Consider the following 12,402-nt stretch of genomic DNA (forward strand, 5'->3'; position numbering starts at 1 on the left):
CTAGCATCTATATAGCTTCTTAAAATAGCTAGACACTTGAAATATAGCTCAGTGACAGAGTACTTGCCTAGAGGTCTGATTGCCAGCAACACACACACAGACACACAGACACACAGACACACAGACACACAGACACACCCTACATCCAATATGAACAACTATGAACCAGTAAACTGATGTATGAAGCATTATTTTTATACATTTCGATCTCCATTCCTATTTACTTTTTACTTATCTCTACAGTAAGAAATTAAAATGTTCTTAAACCATTTCACAACAATCTTTCGTGTAGAGAGAGGGGCAACTTTGTTCTGTTTTGGTTTTGTCGGTTGTGAAGTTTGAACTCTGGGCCTGGGTGCTGTCCCTGAGCTCTTCAGCTCAAGGCTAGAGCTCTACCACTTTAGCCACAGCACCACTTCCAGTTTTCTGCTGGTTAATTGGAGATCAGAGTATCACGGACTTTCCTGCCTAGGCTGGCCTTGAACTGTGATCCTTAGATCTCAACCCCCTGAGTAGCTAGGATTACAGGCATGAGCCACCGGCGTCCAGCAGGGAACAACTTTGGTACACATCTGAACAACCAAGCACACACCTGGTCCTGTTTGTAGTCACAGAGAGCTCTGAGAATGATGGGTTTATTGCTCCTGTAGTCTGGGTTCCTTGGTTTCAGCTGCACAATCTTCTTGGACTTGTTTACCAAGTTCTGTACCTGCCGCTTATACTCAAGGATTTTCTCCCGTTCTTTCTATAAATGCAAATCAAATCTGATTAACACAGATTCCCTGTGAATTTCAGAGCCCTTCAAATGACAGACAATGACTCAGATCAGAGGACATTACAAATGAAATACCACTGCAGTTGCATTAGCTGAATGTAATAAGCCACAGATTCCTGAACAGGGAATATGAGAACTTTCCATGATAAGCCTCTAGGACTATGTAGCATTGAAGTAAGTGTGAGGGAAAGAATATCCTATGTGAAAGGCCATGTGGATAAAACATGAAATGTACTTCCCCACAGGAGTTGTAAAGCTATTATTGATGTTCTTGCAATTTGTTTTCAGCAAGTTATTCAGACACTGAAGCAGTCACTGGTTGTACAAAGAAGTTTGTTTTAAAGAAAGCTACTGGAGGATAAAAAGAAATGCTAACTTGGGCCCTGAGTGTGTACCATACAGTGATATCAATGGCCATGTGAGCTGTGTGTGGGACTACATTAATCTGCCCCTGGGGGTGGCTGCTGAAGTCTAGGAATAAGTAGTAAGCACCTCTAGCTCCTTGATCTGCTCCAGCAAGTGCTGCAAGGGCATGTTCTTATCACAGGGGTACTTCTTCCTGATGGAGTCCTGCAGGCCCTTCAGATAGGATTCGGTAGACTGTGCCTCTTCAAAAAACTGTTAAGAGATGAGTACAATCTCATGTCAATAACCAAGATCATTATCATACTTTAGATCATGAATATCATCCAAAGGCTCATGTGTAAAAGGTAGGGTTTCCAGGGAAATACTACTAGAAGGTGGTGAAACCACTGGGAGAAGAGGCCTTAGGGAGACCTTTTGCAGGTCATTGGAAGAGGGCCTTCCAAGGGGGATTATAGAACCTCAGTCCCTTCTTCTTTCTCCCTTTGCTCCCTGGCTAGTAAAAATTAAATGGTTCTTTCCTGTCCAATGCTTCTACCAAAATGTGCCACCTCACCACAAGCCTAAAGTAATGGCCTAGCAATCATGGACCAGAACCTCCAAATGTGTGACCAAAAGGAAACTTTTTCTTTATAAGTTAATTATCCCAGGGTATTTTGCTCCGGTGACAGGAAGATAACTAACTCAATCATTTGGTAGTTCTATTTCTATGGTGCCTCTCTTTGATTATATGATTAAAGAAAAACTTGAAAGCACAAATATTTTTTTTTATGTGGGAGCAGGAAATTGAGTGACTGGTGACCAAATTTACAAATCTACATTCTTTGAAACCAAAACCAAAAGTAGGATTTATACAATAGGTATGCAAACCTGAAAGTAGGCAGCATTTTCTTTGAGATGAACATCAATGCACTTGGTGATCTGCAGAATCCAGCTCCACTGTGTTTGCAGAGTGTCCATGTATGCCTGAAACAAGAAAGTGTCAGCTGCCCATTCCCACTCAATGTACAGACAAAGGTGTGTGTGCTCCATGGTAGACTTGTGTGTCCGATGGAAGCCAAGAAATGCTTTTAATCTGATTTGAAGTGGAGAAAACCTTTGTATAAGAGCAAAAATAGAATTTGCCCAAGGAGAAATTATAATGTGGGAGAAATTAGCCTATAGTTTTCAAAACAGCAACCATTAGGACCATTGGACAAAATGTCTTACTCCAAATGCAGACCAATCAAGACAGTCCCCTCTGGGGACAGCACTGGGGTGGGGTCTTTCTGCCACATCTATTTCTAGACATGTATTAGATTATGGGGAGGTATGAGGCATCCACAGAGAAAGCTGCTGGAGCTTATGGCCATGACTCTTACCAGCTTACATGGACGTTTTGTTTAAGAAACAATATGGGTGGGGTGCTGGTACCTCACCCTGAGTGGCTAGGCCTTGTAATCCTACCCACTCAGAAGGCTGAGATCTGAGGACTGAGGTTAAAAACCAGCCTGCACAGAAAAGTCTGTGAGACTCTATTTCCAATTAACTAGCAAAAAGCTGGAAGTGGAACTGTGGCTCAAGTGGTAAGGCCAGCTTTGTACAGAAAAAGCTAAGGGAAAGCATTCTGGCCGAGTTCAAGCCCAGGTAGAGGCACACACACACAAAAAAAAACCTCTATATGGCCATGTCAACACTATCATCTAATCTCACCCTAGAGTAGAGCCCACAGAAGTCAGCAAACTGCTTCCTAAGAGCCACCTTAGGCCCACTACTTTTATTTGTAAATAAAGTTTTATTGAAACACACTCATTCATTCACATGTCTCTGGGTGCTTCTGTCACACAAAGGGAGAGTTCCCATTCCAACAGAGACCAACAAGGCCCAGTAGTTTAAAATATTTTTATCTGGTTTTTGAAAAAAACAAACAAACAAAAAAACTTATCAATTCCCAGCCTAGACTGTTGACATCCAAATAGCTGGCACAGTTTAAGATAAAGGAATTAGTCATCTAAACAGCTTTTCTTAATGGAAATTGCCCAATTCCTAACAAAAATTTGAAATCCCATGATGCTTACCTCAATTTTGTCTGAAGCTGGATGCTGATTGAGAACAAGTTGGTCACTTTCCTGTTTCAGCTTATTGAGCTCTTTCTCCTTGGCTTCCAGTTGACTCATACGAATCTTAAAAAGAAAAGAAAAGAAAAAAACTCCTTGAAACCACATTAGGTTTGGCCACATTACTTAGAGGAGATGCTACATTTTAGAAATGAACAATGTCAAAGATCCATGCTACGTTTTTGCCATAGCATATTTAATATAATTTATTTTTTCAGTAGTACTAGGGCGAAGAGCCACAATGTTTTTAAGGCTGGAAAGCATATTTGTGACCAGACAGGACATCTGGCCACAGATTGATAACATGGTCTGTCCAAGACCATTCAGGCAAAGTGAGAGAGCTGGCTCAGAGAGTATACCTTATTGAAAATGCTAGGACCAGAATTGTTTCGATTTTGAATATTGTTATTTTCAGATTTTTTTTCAGTTACATATACATGATGAGATATCTTGGAGACGGGTCCCAGTCTGAACATGACACTCATTTATGCCTGAGGGTAATTTTGTAAAATATTTATGGGACACCTGTGTTTTGAATGGCACTTGTTACATGAAGTCAAGTGTGGAATTTTTCACTTAAGGTATCGTGTCAGCATTCACAAAATTCCAAATTTTAGAGTACATTAGCTATCAAAAATGTCTCAGGGCTGGGGATATAGCCTAGTGGCAAGAGTGCCTGCCTCGGATACACGAGGCCCTAGGTTCGATTCCCCAGCACCACATATACAGAAAACGGCCAGAGGCGGCGCTGTGGCTCAAGTGGCAGAGTGCTAGCCTTGAGCAGGAAGAAGCCAGGGACGGTGCTCGGGCCCTGAGTCCAAGGCCCAGGACTGGCCAAAAAAAAAAAAAAAATGTCTCTGTGTGTGTGTGTATATGTGTGTGCACACACGCACCAGTCCTAGAGCTTGAACTCAGGGCCTGGGTGCTGTTCTTGAGGTTTTTGCTCAAGGCTAGCATCCTACCATTTGAGCACAACTCCACTCCCAGCATTTTTTTTTCTTTTTGGTGGCTAATTGGAGATAAAGAGTCACATGAACTTCCTGGTCCAGGCTGTCTTTGAACTGAGATCCTCAGATCACCTCCTGAAAAGCTAGGATTATAGGCATGAGCCACTGACCTCTGGCATTAAACATCAGATTTTTAAATTACAGATTTTCATCCTATTCTGATTCCTAATTCCAGGTTTTAATCTACCATTCTACAGAGCTACTCCACTATAGGTTATCTGAATAAATTAATCTCACACTACCTAGGGAATCATTCTTCTGGGATATTAAACAGTGTACTTGGGAGAAAAAAAGTTATTTAGCCCAATGCAGTGATATGTATCTTTAGCAGAGATACTCAAGGCACCAAGGCAGAAGGTTCACGTAAGCACAAAAACTGGAGGTTAACCTGGGCAGCAGGGAGAGGTGAGGTGAGGGAAGTAGAAAGGTGGCTCAAGTGGTACAGTGCTGAACTAAAAAGCCAAGTGAGAGTACACCAGGCCCTAAGTTCAAGCACCAGTACCAGCATTAAAAAAGGAGACAAGAGGAGAAAAAATGTGTTTGTCCTTTACATGCACTAGCCAGCTTTCAGAAAGGAATGGTTTTTCCAAGACTGAATTATAGTGGCTATTTACATTATTAAAAGGCCATTCATACCTCCCCACTCCCAAATCCCCAAGGCAAAAGACTGGCCTACAACGACAGGGGGGCCGCTTACAGAGAAAGCCTCCTGCTTCTGAGCAATGTTGGTGTTTTTGTCGCTCCAATCATACAGCAGCTCTTCCTCCTCACAATCATTGATCCACATGATCTCTCGAGATGTGGCCTGGATGATGCTCTGTAGCTGACGCAGGTGGTCCATCCTCTCAAAGGATGATTTCTGCAGAGCAAGTTCAAAAGACAATTAGACAATTGACACACCCGTGACAAGGGTTCCCTGCAGACTTCATAGGTAAATGCAGGTGAGTAGTTCTTTTGCCAAAACAATCCTGGGAATAGCTGAAAACTAACATTCACTGGCCACCTGGTATGGGAAAGGACCCACCCAACTGAATGATTGCAATTTTAGATTAAAATGGTCTCATCCCAAAGTGTCTCTTTTTTATGTGATGCTGGGGGTGGAACCCATGGCCTCCCTCAATCTAGGCAAGTACTCTACTAGTGAGCTACATCCCTGGCCCCCAAAGGCTCTTGGCTCAGATAATGATATTTGGGGTTGATAATATTAGACAACAAAAGTGAATGAAACATTTTCTACTGGCACCTTCCCCCACCAAAATTTTAAAGTACCATCAGTTTTACACCAGCCATGATAGAAAAATTGTTTTGTTACCATTTCTCATATTATTTAAAAAGCAATGCTGCTTGGGGCTGGGGATATGGCCTAGTGGCAAGAGTGCTTGCCTCGTATACATGAGGCCCTGGGTTCGATTCCCCAGCACCACATATACAGAAAATAGCCAGAAGTGGCGCTGTGGCTCAGGTGGCAGAGTGTTAGCCTTGAGCAAGAAGCAGCCAGGGACAGTGCTCAGGCCCTGAGTCCAAGCCCCAGGAGTGGCCAAAAAAAAAAAAAAAAAAGCAATGCTGCCAACAAGGAAATGTTGAAAAGGTGAAATAAGGCACAAACAGCTAGACACTGATGGCTCATGCCTGTAATCCCAGCTAGTCATGAGTCTGAGAATTGAAGTATAAAAGCCAGCCTGGCAGAAAAGTCCGTAAGACTCTCATCTACAAGTAACCACCAAAATGTCAGGAGTGGAGGTGTTAAAATGCCAGACTTGAGCAGAAAAAGCCAAGCAAGAGCTCAAGACCCGCAGTATAAGCCATAGTATAATAAGCCCTGGTATATACCACACACACACACACACACACATACACACACACACACACACACACACACACGTAAAAGAGGGGGAAAAGAAAGCAAAAGGGAAAGAACACTGTTTTTAGAAAAATGACTGAACCTCCAGAATTACTCTATTTCTCTCCATCTGAGTATTCATGTATCTCTTTTTAGTTTTCAGGAAAACAATTGAATCCTTTAAAATTGACTTTTTTTTCCCCTTTTTTCCTTGATCCTGAGGCTTAAACTCAGGGCCTGGGCACTGTCCCTGAGATGCTTTTGCTCAAGGCTACTACTCTACCACTTGAGCCATAGGTGTTTTTCTAGCTTTTGGATGTTAATTCAAGTTGAAAGTCTCAGAATTTCCTGTGCAGGCTGGCTGAGAACCTCAATCCTCAGATCTCAATCTCATGAATAGCTAGCATTAAAATTGACTTCTAAGGAAAATCAGCAGTAGTGATGAAATTACAATCTATGGCACAGAGGTTAGTGTCTTTTCTGGGATCTGGGATGTGACATCAAACAGGTGCCCTGTCTTTTGGAGGTACTGGATATTTATTTAGGAACTAATCTAAATTGAAAACAGAGATTGCACACTTATCAGAAGAAATGGACTTACCAGCAAGTTTTCATATTCCTCCTCCAATTGGTAGATTGCAGACTTCTCACGCTAGAAGATGATAAATGAGGTAACTATTGCATTACCTTTGTGGATTTTCATGAAAAAAGTAGCTCTCCTAAACCTCCACTTTTTTTTTGTAAAGTACAGGCCTCAGGCCCCTCAGTGGAAAGATGGATTTGCTCTATAGAGTCTTAACCCACAGGAACCTTTCCCAGGTGGTTTAAAGCAATCCTTCACTGTCCCACCCACAAAGTTAATGAAAGAACTATCACTGTCAAGAACTGCTTGTTACAAACTTTTTGAAAGTTTAAAAATACAATTTAAAGCTGTGCATCAGTATAATCCTATGCCTGTAATCCTAGTTACTCAGAAGGCTGAGATCTAAGGATCGTGGTTCAAAGTCAATCTGGGCGGGAAAAGTCTGTGAGACTCTCATCTCCAATTAACCACCAGAAAATTGGAAGTGGCACTGTGGCTCAAGTCATAGAGCACTAGCCTTGAGCTGAAGAGCTCAGGGACAATGCCCAGACCCAGAGTTCAAGCCCAACGACCAACAACAACAACAAAAATTTAGGATGTTATAGATCTTTGAGAAATGAGGGAAAAAATTGACCAGGTACCCAAGTGGACAAAACTAAGCTCCCCCCTACTAAAAAAAAAAAAAAAAGCTATACAAGTATGGACAATGAATATAGCTTTGGTCTCACTGAATGTGATTTCAAGGTACAAAGCTCTGGTGTGGGGGTAGGGTGGGGAAATCATTTCACATTAGATTGACAGTACTTGGTTCCACTGCCCCTTTATAAAATGGAATATTTAGAACTTCCAAATTCTTGGGAAAGAAATTAAGAGCCTAATGTTCCAGACAAAATTATATGAGATAGAGTAATTGCACAATCCTTTAGTAGGAAGCTGAAAGGTACCAGGTCAGCTTTAATTTTGTCCAGCTGCCAGCGGTAGTCTCCAATGGCATTGTGAATGCTCCTGTGGCTGTTGATGTGCTGCTCCACTGAGGCCAGGTCCACGCCCCATGCCACCATATCCATCTCTGCCTACAGAGGGAAGACAAAGCGAAAGGGATGTGCCCTTCATTGTCATTTGTCTGCAACATGTTCATTTCTTTACAGCGTCAGGGATCAAAATACCAGGGAACATAATAGCTCTGCTTCAGATAAAACTGAAGATGGATGGCCAGCTATTTGGGAGGCTGAGATGGGAAGATCATGTGAACTCAGGAATTTGAGACTAGACTGGGCAATGAAGTAAGATACCATCTAAAAATTTTTTTAAAAACTAGTTTTCTAAGAGGAAATAAAGTCATAATAAACTAAAAATGTAAATATAAAGTATGATAGAAGCTAAAATTTTTTAAGATTAACAGTCTTAAACAGCTAATGGAGAGAGGATCAAATACATTCTTCAACATGCCCCATCATTCAAAAATGGGCTGAGAAAGGAATGCAGAAACGAATTCCTTGGGAGCTAGAGAGCATGGCTCAAGCAGTAGATCAAATACCTGCCTTTTCCATATACGTGGTGCTAAGGAATCGAACCCAGGGCTTCATTCATGTATGCGAGGCAAGCCCTCTACCACTAGGCCATATTCCCAGCCCAGATTATGTCTTCTTAAAGAGGAAAATTCTACATATATGCATGTAAGTATGTGTATGAACAGATTTAACATATATAATGTTATAAAATATCAATAGATACTGCTTTACTCAATCCTCTGTGCATGTGTGCATGCACACACTGGACAATGAATTTAGGACCTGTGTCCTCTTTTCTTTTTACTGTATTTTGGTATCTTGAGATCTGTTTACTTTATTGTATCTCTTTGCATTTTAATTCTAACACCCACATATCAGGGAGACCATATGCCATTTGTCACTCTGTTCTAGGCTTGTCTCACTCAGCATGGTTTGTTGTAGTTCCATCCATTTTCCAACCATTTATCCTTTCTGTTGGCAGTGTAAAATTCCATTGTATATAGGTACCACATTTCTTGAATCCATTCATCTGTAGTGGGGCATCTGGGTTGTTTCCATGTCTTGGCTATTGTGAACAGTGAAGCAATGAACATGGAGGTGCAGGTGTCCTTGTCCTATCTTGGTTCCTGTTGTTTGGGATAGATGCCTAGGAGTGGTATGGCTAGGTCATAGGGTATGTTTATGTTTAGTTTTTTGAGGAACATCCAAACTGCTTTCCAGAGTGGTTGTACTAATTTACATTCCCATCAGCAGTGCAGGAAGGTTCCTCTTTCTTCACAACCCTGCCAGCATTTGTTGTTGTCTGAATTCAGAGTCTAGGCCATTCTTATTGGGGTAAGGTGGTATCTCAGTGTTTTGTTGTTTTGTTGGGTTTTTTGGGTCTGGTTTTTGTTGTTGTTGTTGTTGCCAGTCTTGGGCCTTGAACTCAGGGCCTGAGCACTGTCCCTGGCTTCTTTATGCTCAAGGCTAGCACTCTACCACTTAAGCCGCAGTGCCACTTCTGGCTTTTTCTATATATGTGGTGCTGAGGAATCGAACGCAGGGCTTCATGGATACAAGGAGAGCACTTTACCACTAGGCCATTTCCCAGCCCCATATCTCAGTGTTTGTTTGTTTGTTTTTGGCAATCCTGGGGCTTGAACCCAGGGTCTGAGAACTGTCCCAGCTGCTTTTTTGCTCAAAGCTAGCATTCTATCACTTGAACCACAGCGCCACTTCTGGCTATTTTCTATATACATGTGGTGCTGAGGATTTGAACCCAGGGCTTCATGTATACAAGGTAAGCACTTTACCATTAGGCCATATTCCCAGCCCTCTCAGTGTTGTTTTTATTTGCATTTACTTTACAGCCAGGGATATTGAGCATTTCCTCACATGTTTTTTCTTTTTTTGCCATTTTTTTCTTCTTTTATTTACTTCTTTTGCCCATTTAGTGATTGGTTTATTGTTTGAAAAGGGGTTAGTTTCTTGAGCTCTCTGTATATGATGGATATTATGCCTTTGTCTGTTGCCTTTCTGGTAAGTATCTTTTCCCAGTTGGTTAGCTGTCTTTAGTTTAGTTGCAATGTCTTTAGCTGTGCAAAAACTTTCTATTTCAATATAGTCCCATTTCTCAAGTCTTTCTCCAATCTGTTGTGCCCCTGGGACTCTATTCAGGAAGTTCCTGCCTATGCCTATAAGTTCTAGTATCTCTCCTACTCTGTCCTGCCATACTTTCAGAGTATCAGGTCTGATGTTGAGGTCTTTAATCCATTTTGAGTTGATCTTAGTGCTTGGTGACAAGCTAGGGTCCACTTTCAGTTTTCTGCATATGGCTGCCCAGTTCTCCCAGCACCAATAGTTGAAAAGGATATGTATGTCTTTGTCTAAGCTGTTGTTTCTTCTTCCTCCTCCTCCTCCTCCTTCTCCTCCCCCTCCCTCTCCCCCTCCCCCTCCTCCTCCTCCTCCTCCTCCTCCTTCTTCTTTTGCCTGGGGCTTGAGATCAGGGCCTGGACACTATCCCTGAGCTTCTTTTGCTCAAGGCTAGCTAGCTAGCACTCCACCACTTGAGCCATAGGAGTGACACTGTCCAAAAAGAAATGTACTCTTTTCAGGTAAAGACTGTGACCCCTGTACATCACCTTTATAATAAAAATAAAATTTTAATTTAATTTAAAAATGTATGCTCTATAGCTATGCACTGGCAGCTCATGCCTATAATCCTAGCTACTCAGTAAAATGAGATCTGAGGATCTCAATTCAAAGCCAGCCTGGGCAGAAAAGCCCATGCAACTCTCATCTCCAATTAACTAGAAAAACCAAACAAAACAGAAGTGAAAGTGTAGCTTAAGTGGTAGAGCATCAACCTTCAGTGAAAAAGCCAATGCAAGAGCACAGAGTCCTGAGTTCAAGCCCCAGTACTGGCACTAAGAAAAAAAAAAAAGCAATGTACGAATCAAACATAATGTCCCACAAATTTCATTATGGAGTGAGTTGATGATGTCATCTCTTTTGTATGAGCGTGTGTACATTTCCAAATCACCTTTATCATCAGTTGGACATGCCAACGGCAAACATTCCAGCCCAGGTGGCAGCAAGAACAGAAAGCAATTGTTCCAAGCCATATCCACGTTCTAGTACACTTAGCAAGGCTTCAGAAAGGGGAGCTGTTTCAGACTCAGATAACTGAAGGTTACCAAGGACTTTGCCCCTTGTCTCCCACAGCCATCCCAGCTTTAAAACAGAAACAGCAGGTTTGTGCACACAGAAGTTAGTGAGATGACCAGCTGCTTGTTACCAGTCAGGTATATGCTATCTGTCTCATCCATCCGCAGAAGCACAAATCAGGGAAACAAAACAAAAACCTGGCAAAGGAGATGTACACCTGTCCACAGCTTGTGTTTCTCTGGAAAGAGTTTGCTAATCAGCAGAGGCTTCACTGGATCTCGTAGGATCAAATAAAGAATGCTATGTGTGGAGGAAGGAATAGTTAGAGGGAAAAGAAAGGATTTCAGAGAAATTTGTGAGCAGGAACCCAACAGCTTTTAGTTTGTTAGAAACCATGAGGGTTATCTGCCTGATATCAAGAAAGAATTTGTCTCCAGTGGGTCTCTGTTAGGAAATTATCTAAAACTGAGTCCATGTGGTAATGTCATTTTCTGACATTTAAAAACACTGAGCCTTAGCCGGCCACTGGTGGCTCACACCTGTACCCCTGAGGTCTGAGGCTGAGCTCTTCACAGTTCAAAGCCAGCCCTGGAAGGAAAGTCTATGAAACTCTTATCTCCACCAAACTGTCAAAAAAGCAAGAAGCAGAGCTATGTCTCAAGTTGTAGAGTACTAGCCTTGAGCAGAAGAATTTCACGGACAGTGCCCAGGCTCTGACTTCAAGTCCCAGAACCAGCACAAAACAAAGCAAAAAAAAAAAAAAAAAAAAAAAAAAAAAAAAAACACACCACTGAGTCTTGTCTAAGAAATGGTGGAAATTTTATTATATTATTGATGGAATTCTCTTTTAGATGATGGTGGTGGTGTTGTGTAGGGATTGAACCCAGGTCATAGTGCACACCACTAGATAACAACCACAGCTTTCATTATGCCAGCCTGCCTGGCCTCAAACTCATGATCCTCCTGTATCCACTCCTTAAGTGGTAGAACAACAGACCTACTCCCCCTACCACTCACCCCTGCCTGCTTCAGACAGTAGTATGTTATGTAGTCCAGGTTGGTGTGTAACTCAAAATTCTCCTGCCTCAGCTTCCTGAGTGCTGGGATTATAAGTATGCACTACCACGCCCACCTCTCCAAAGTATTCATAAATATTACAAAGCTACACCCAACATGAATAGAGAAAATGACAAACTATGAGTTGTCATTTTATGTAACTGTCATACTGTCTTAGGAAACATCAAGGGATATGATGTGTCATGATTTGGCTCCAAGGTTGGTTTGCCTGCCATCAAGGATCGTAAGGTACAGTTCAAGCTCAGCATCTCAAGTCTTCTTTTCACAGGACTAGAGCACCATCTTCTTTTCTGCTCTAAAGCTCCTACAGGAATTATTTGACATGTATCTTATTTCTCACAGCAGTAATGTTCAGGAAAAAAAAATGCATTTATTTATATATGCATATTATTTATGGATAAATAGACAGACAGACATAGACTGGGATTTGAGCCCAGGGCCTCATGCTTGCTCAGCTGGTACTCTACTATTTGAGCCACTGGGTTTTTTTGGTGGGCATTTTGG

At 41.9% G+C, this 12,402-nt stretch overlaps 1 protein-coding gene across 2 annotated transcripts in view; it reads right to left on the reverse strand.

Annotated features, from left to right (window-relative positions):
- The window catches only part of LOC125353085 (desmoplakin), a 54,019-nt gene that overhangs the window by 21,591 nt on the left and 20,026 nt on the right, over positions 1–12,402 (reverse strand). For both annotated transcript variants that reach the window (XM_048348546.1, XM_048348545.1), the window contains exons 5-11: positions 7,609–7,737; positions 6,683–6,733; positions 4,939–5,100; positions 3,196–3,300; positions 2,009–2,104; positions 1,268–1,393; positions 593–745 (exon numbers count right to left, since the gene is read on the reverse strand). In XM_048348546.1, the coding sequence (XP_048204503.1) occupies positions 593–745; positions 1,268–1,393; positions 2,009–2,104; positions 3,196–3,300; positions 4,939–5,100; positions 6,683–6,733; positions 7,609–7,737 (822 nt within the window). The remainder of the gene's footprint in view (positions 1–592; positions 746–1,267; positions 1,394–2,008; positions 2,105–3,195; positions 3,301–4,938; positions 5,101–6,682; positions 6,734–7,608; positions 7,738–12,402) is intronic.

Source organism: Perognathus longimembris, chromosome 6 (assembly GCF_023159225.1).
Source record: "Perognathus longimembris pacificus isolate PPM17 chromosome 6, ASM2315922v1, whole genome shotgun sequence".
Lineage (NCBI taxonomy): Eukaryota > Metazoa > Chordata > Mammalia > Rodentia > Heteromyidae > Perognathus > Perognathus longimembris.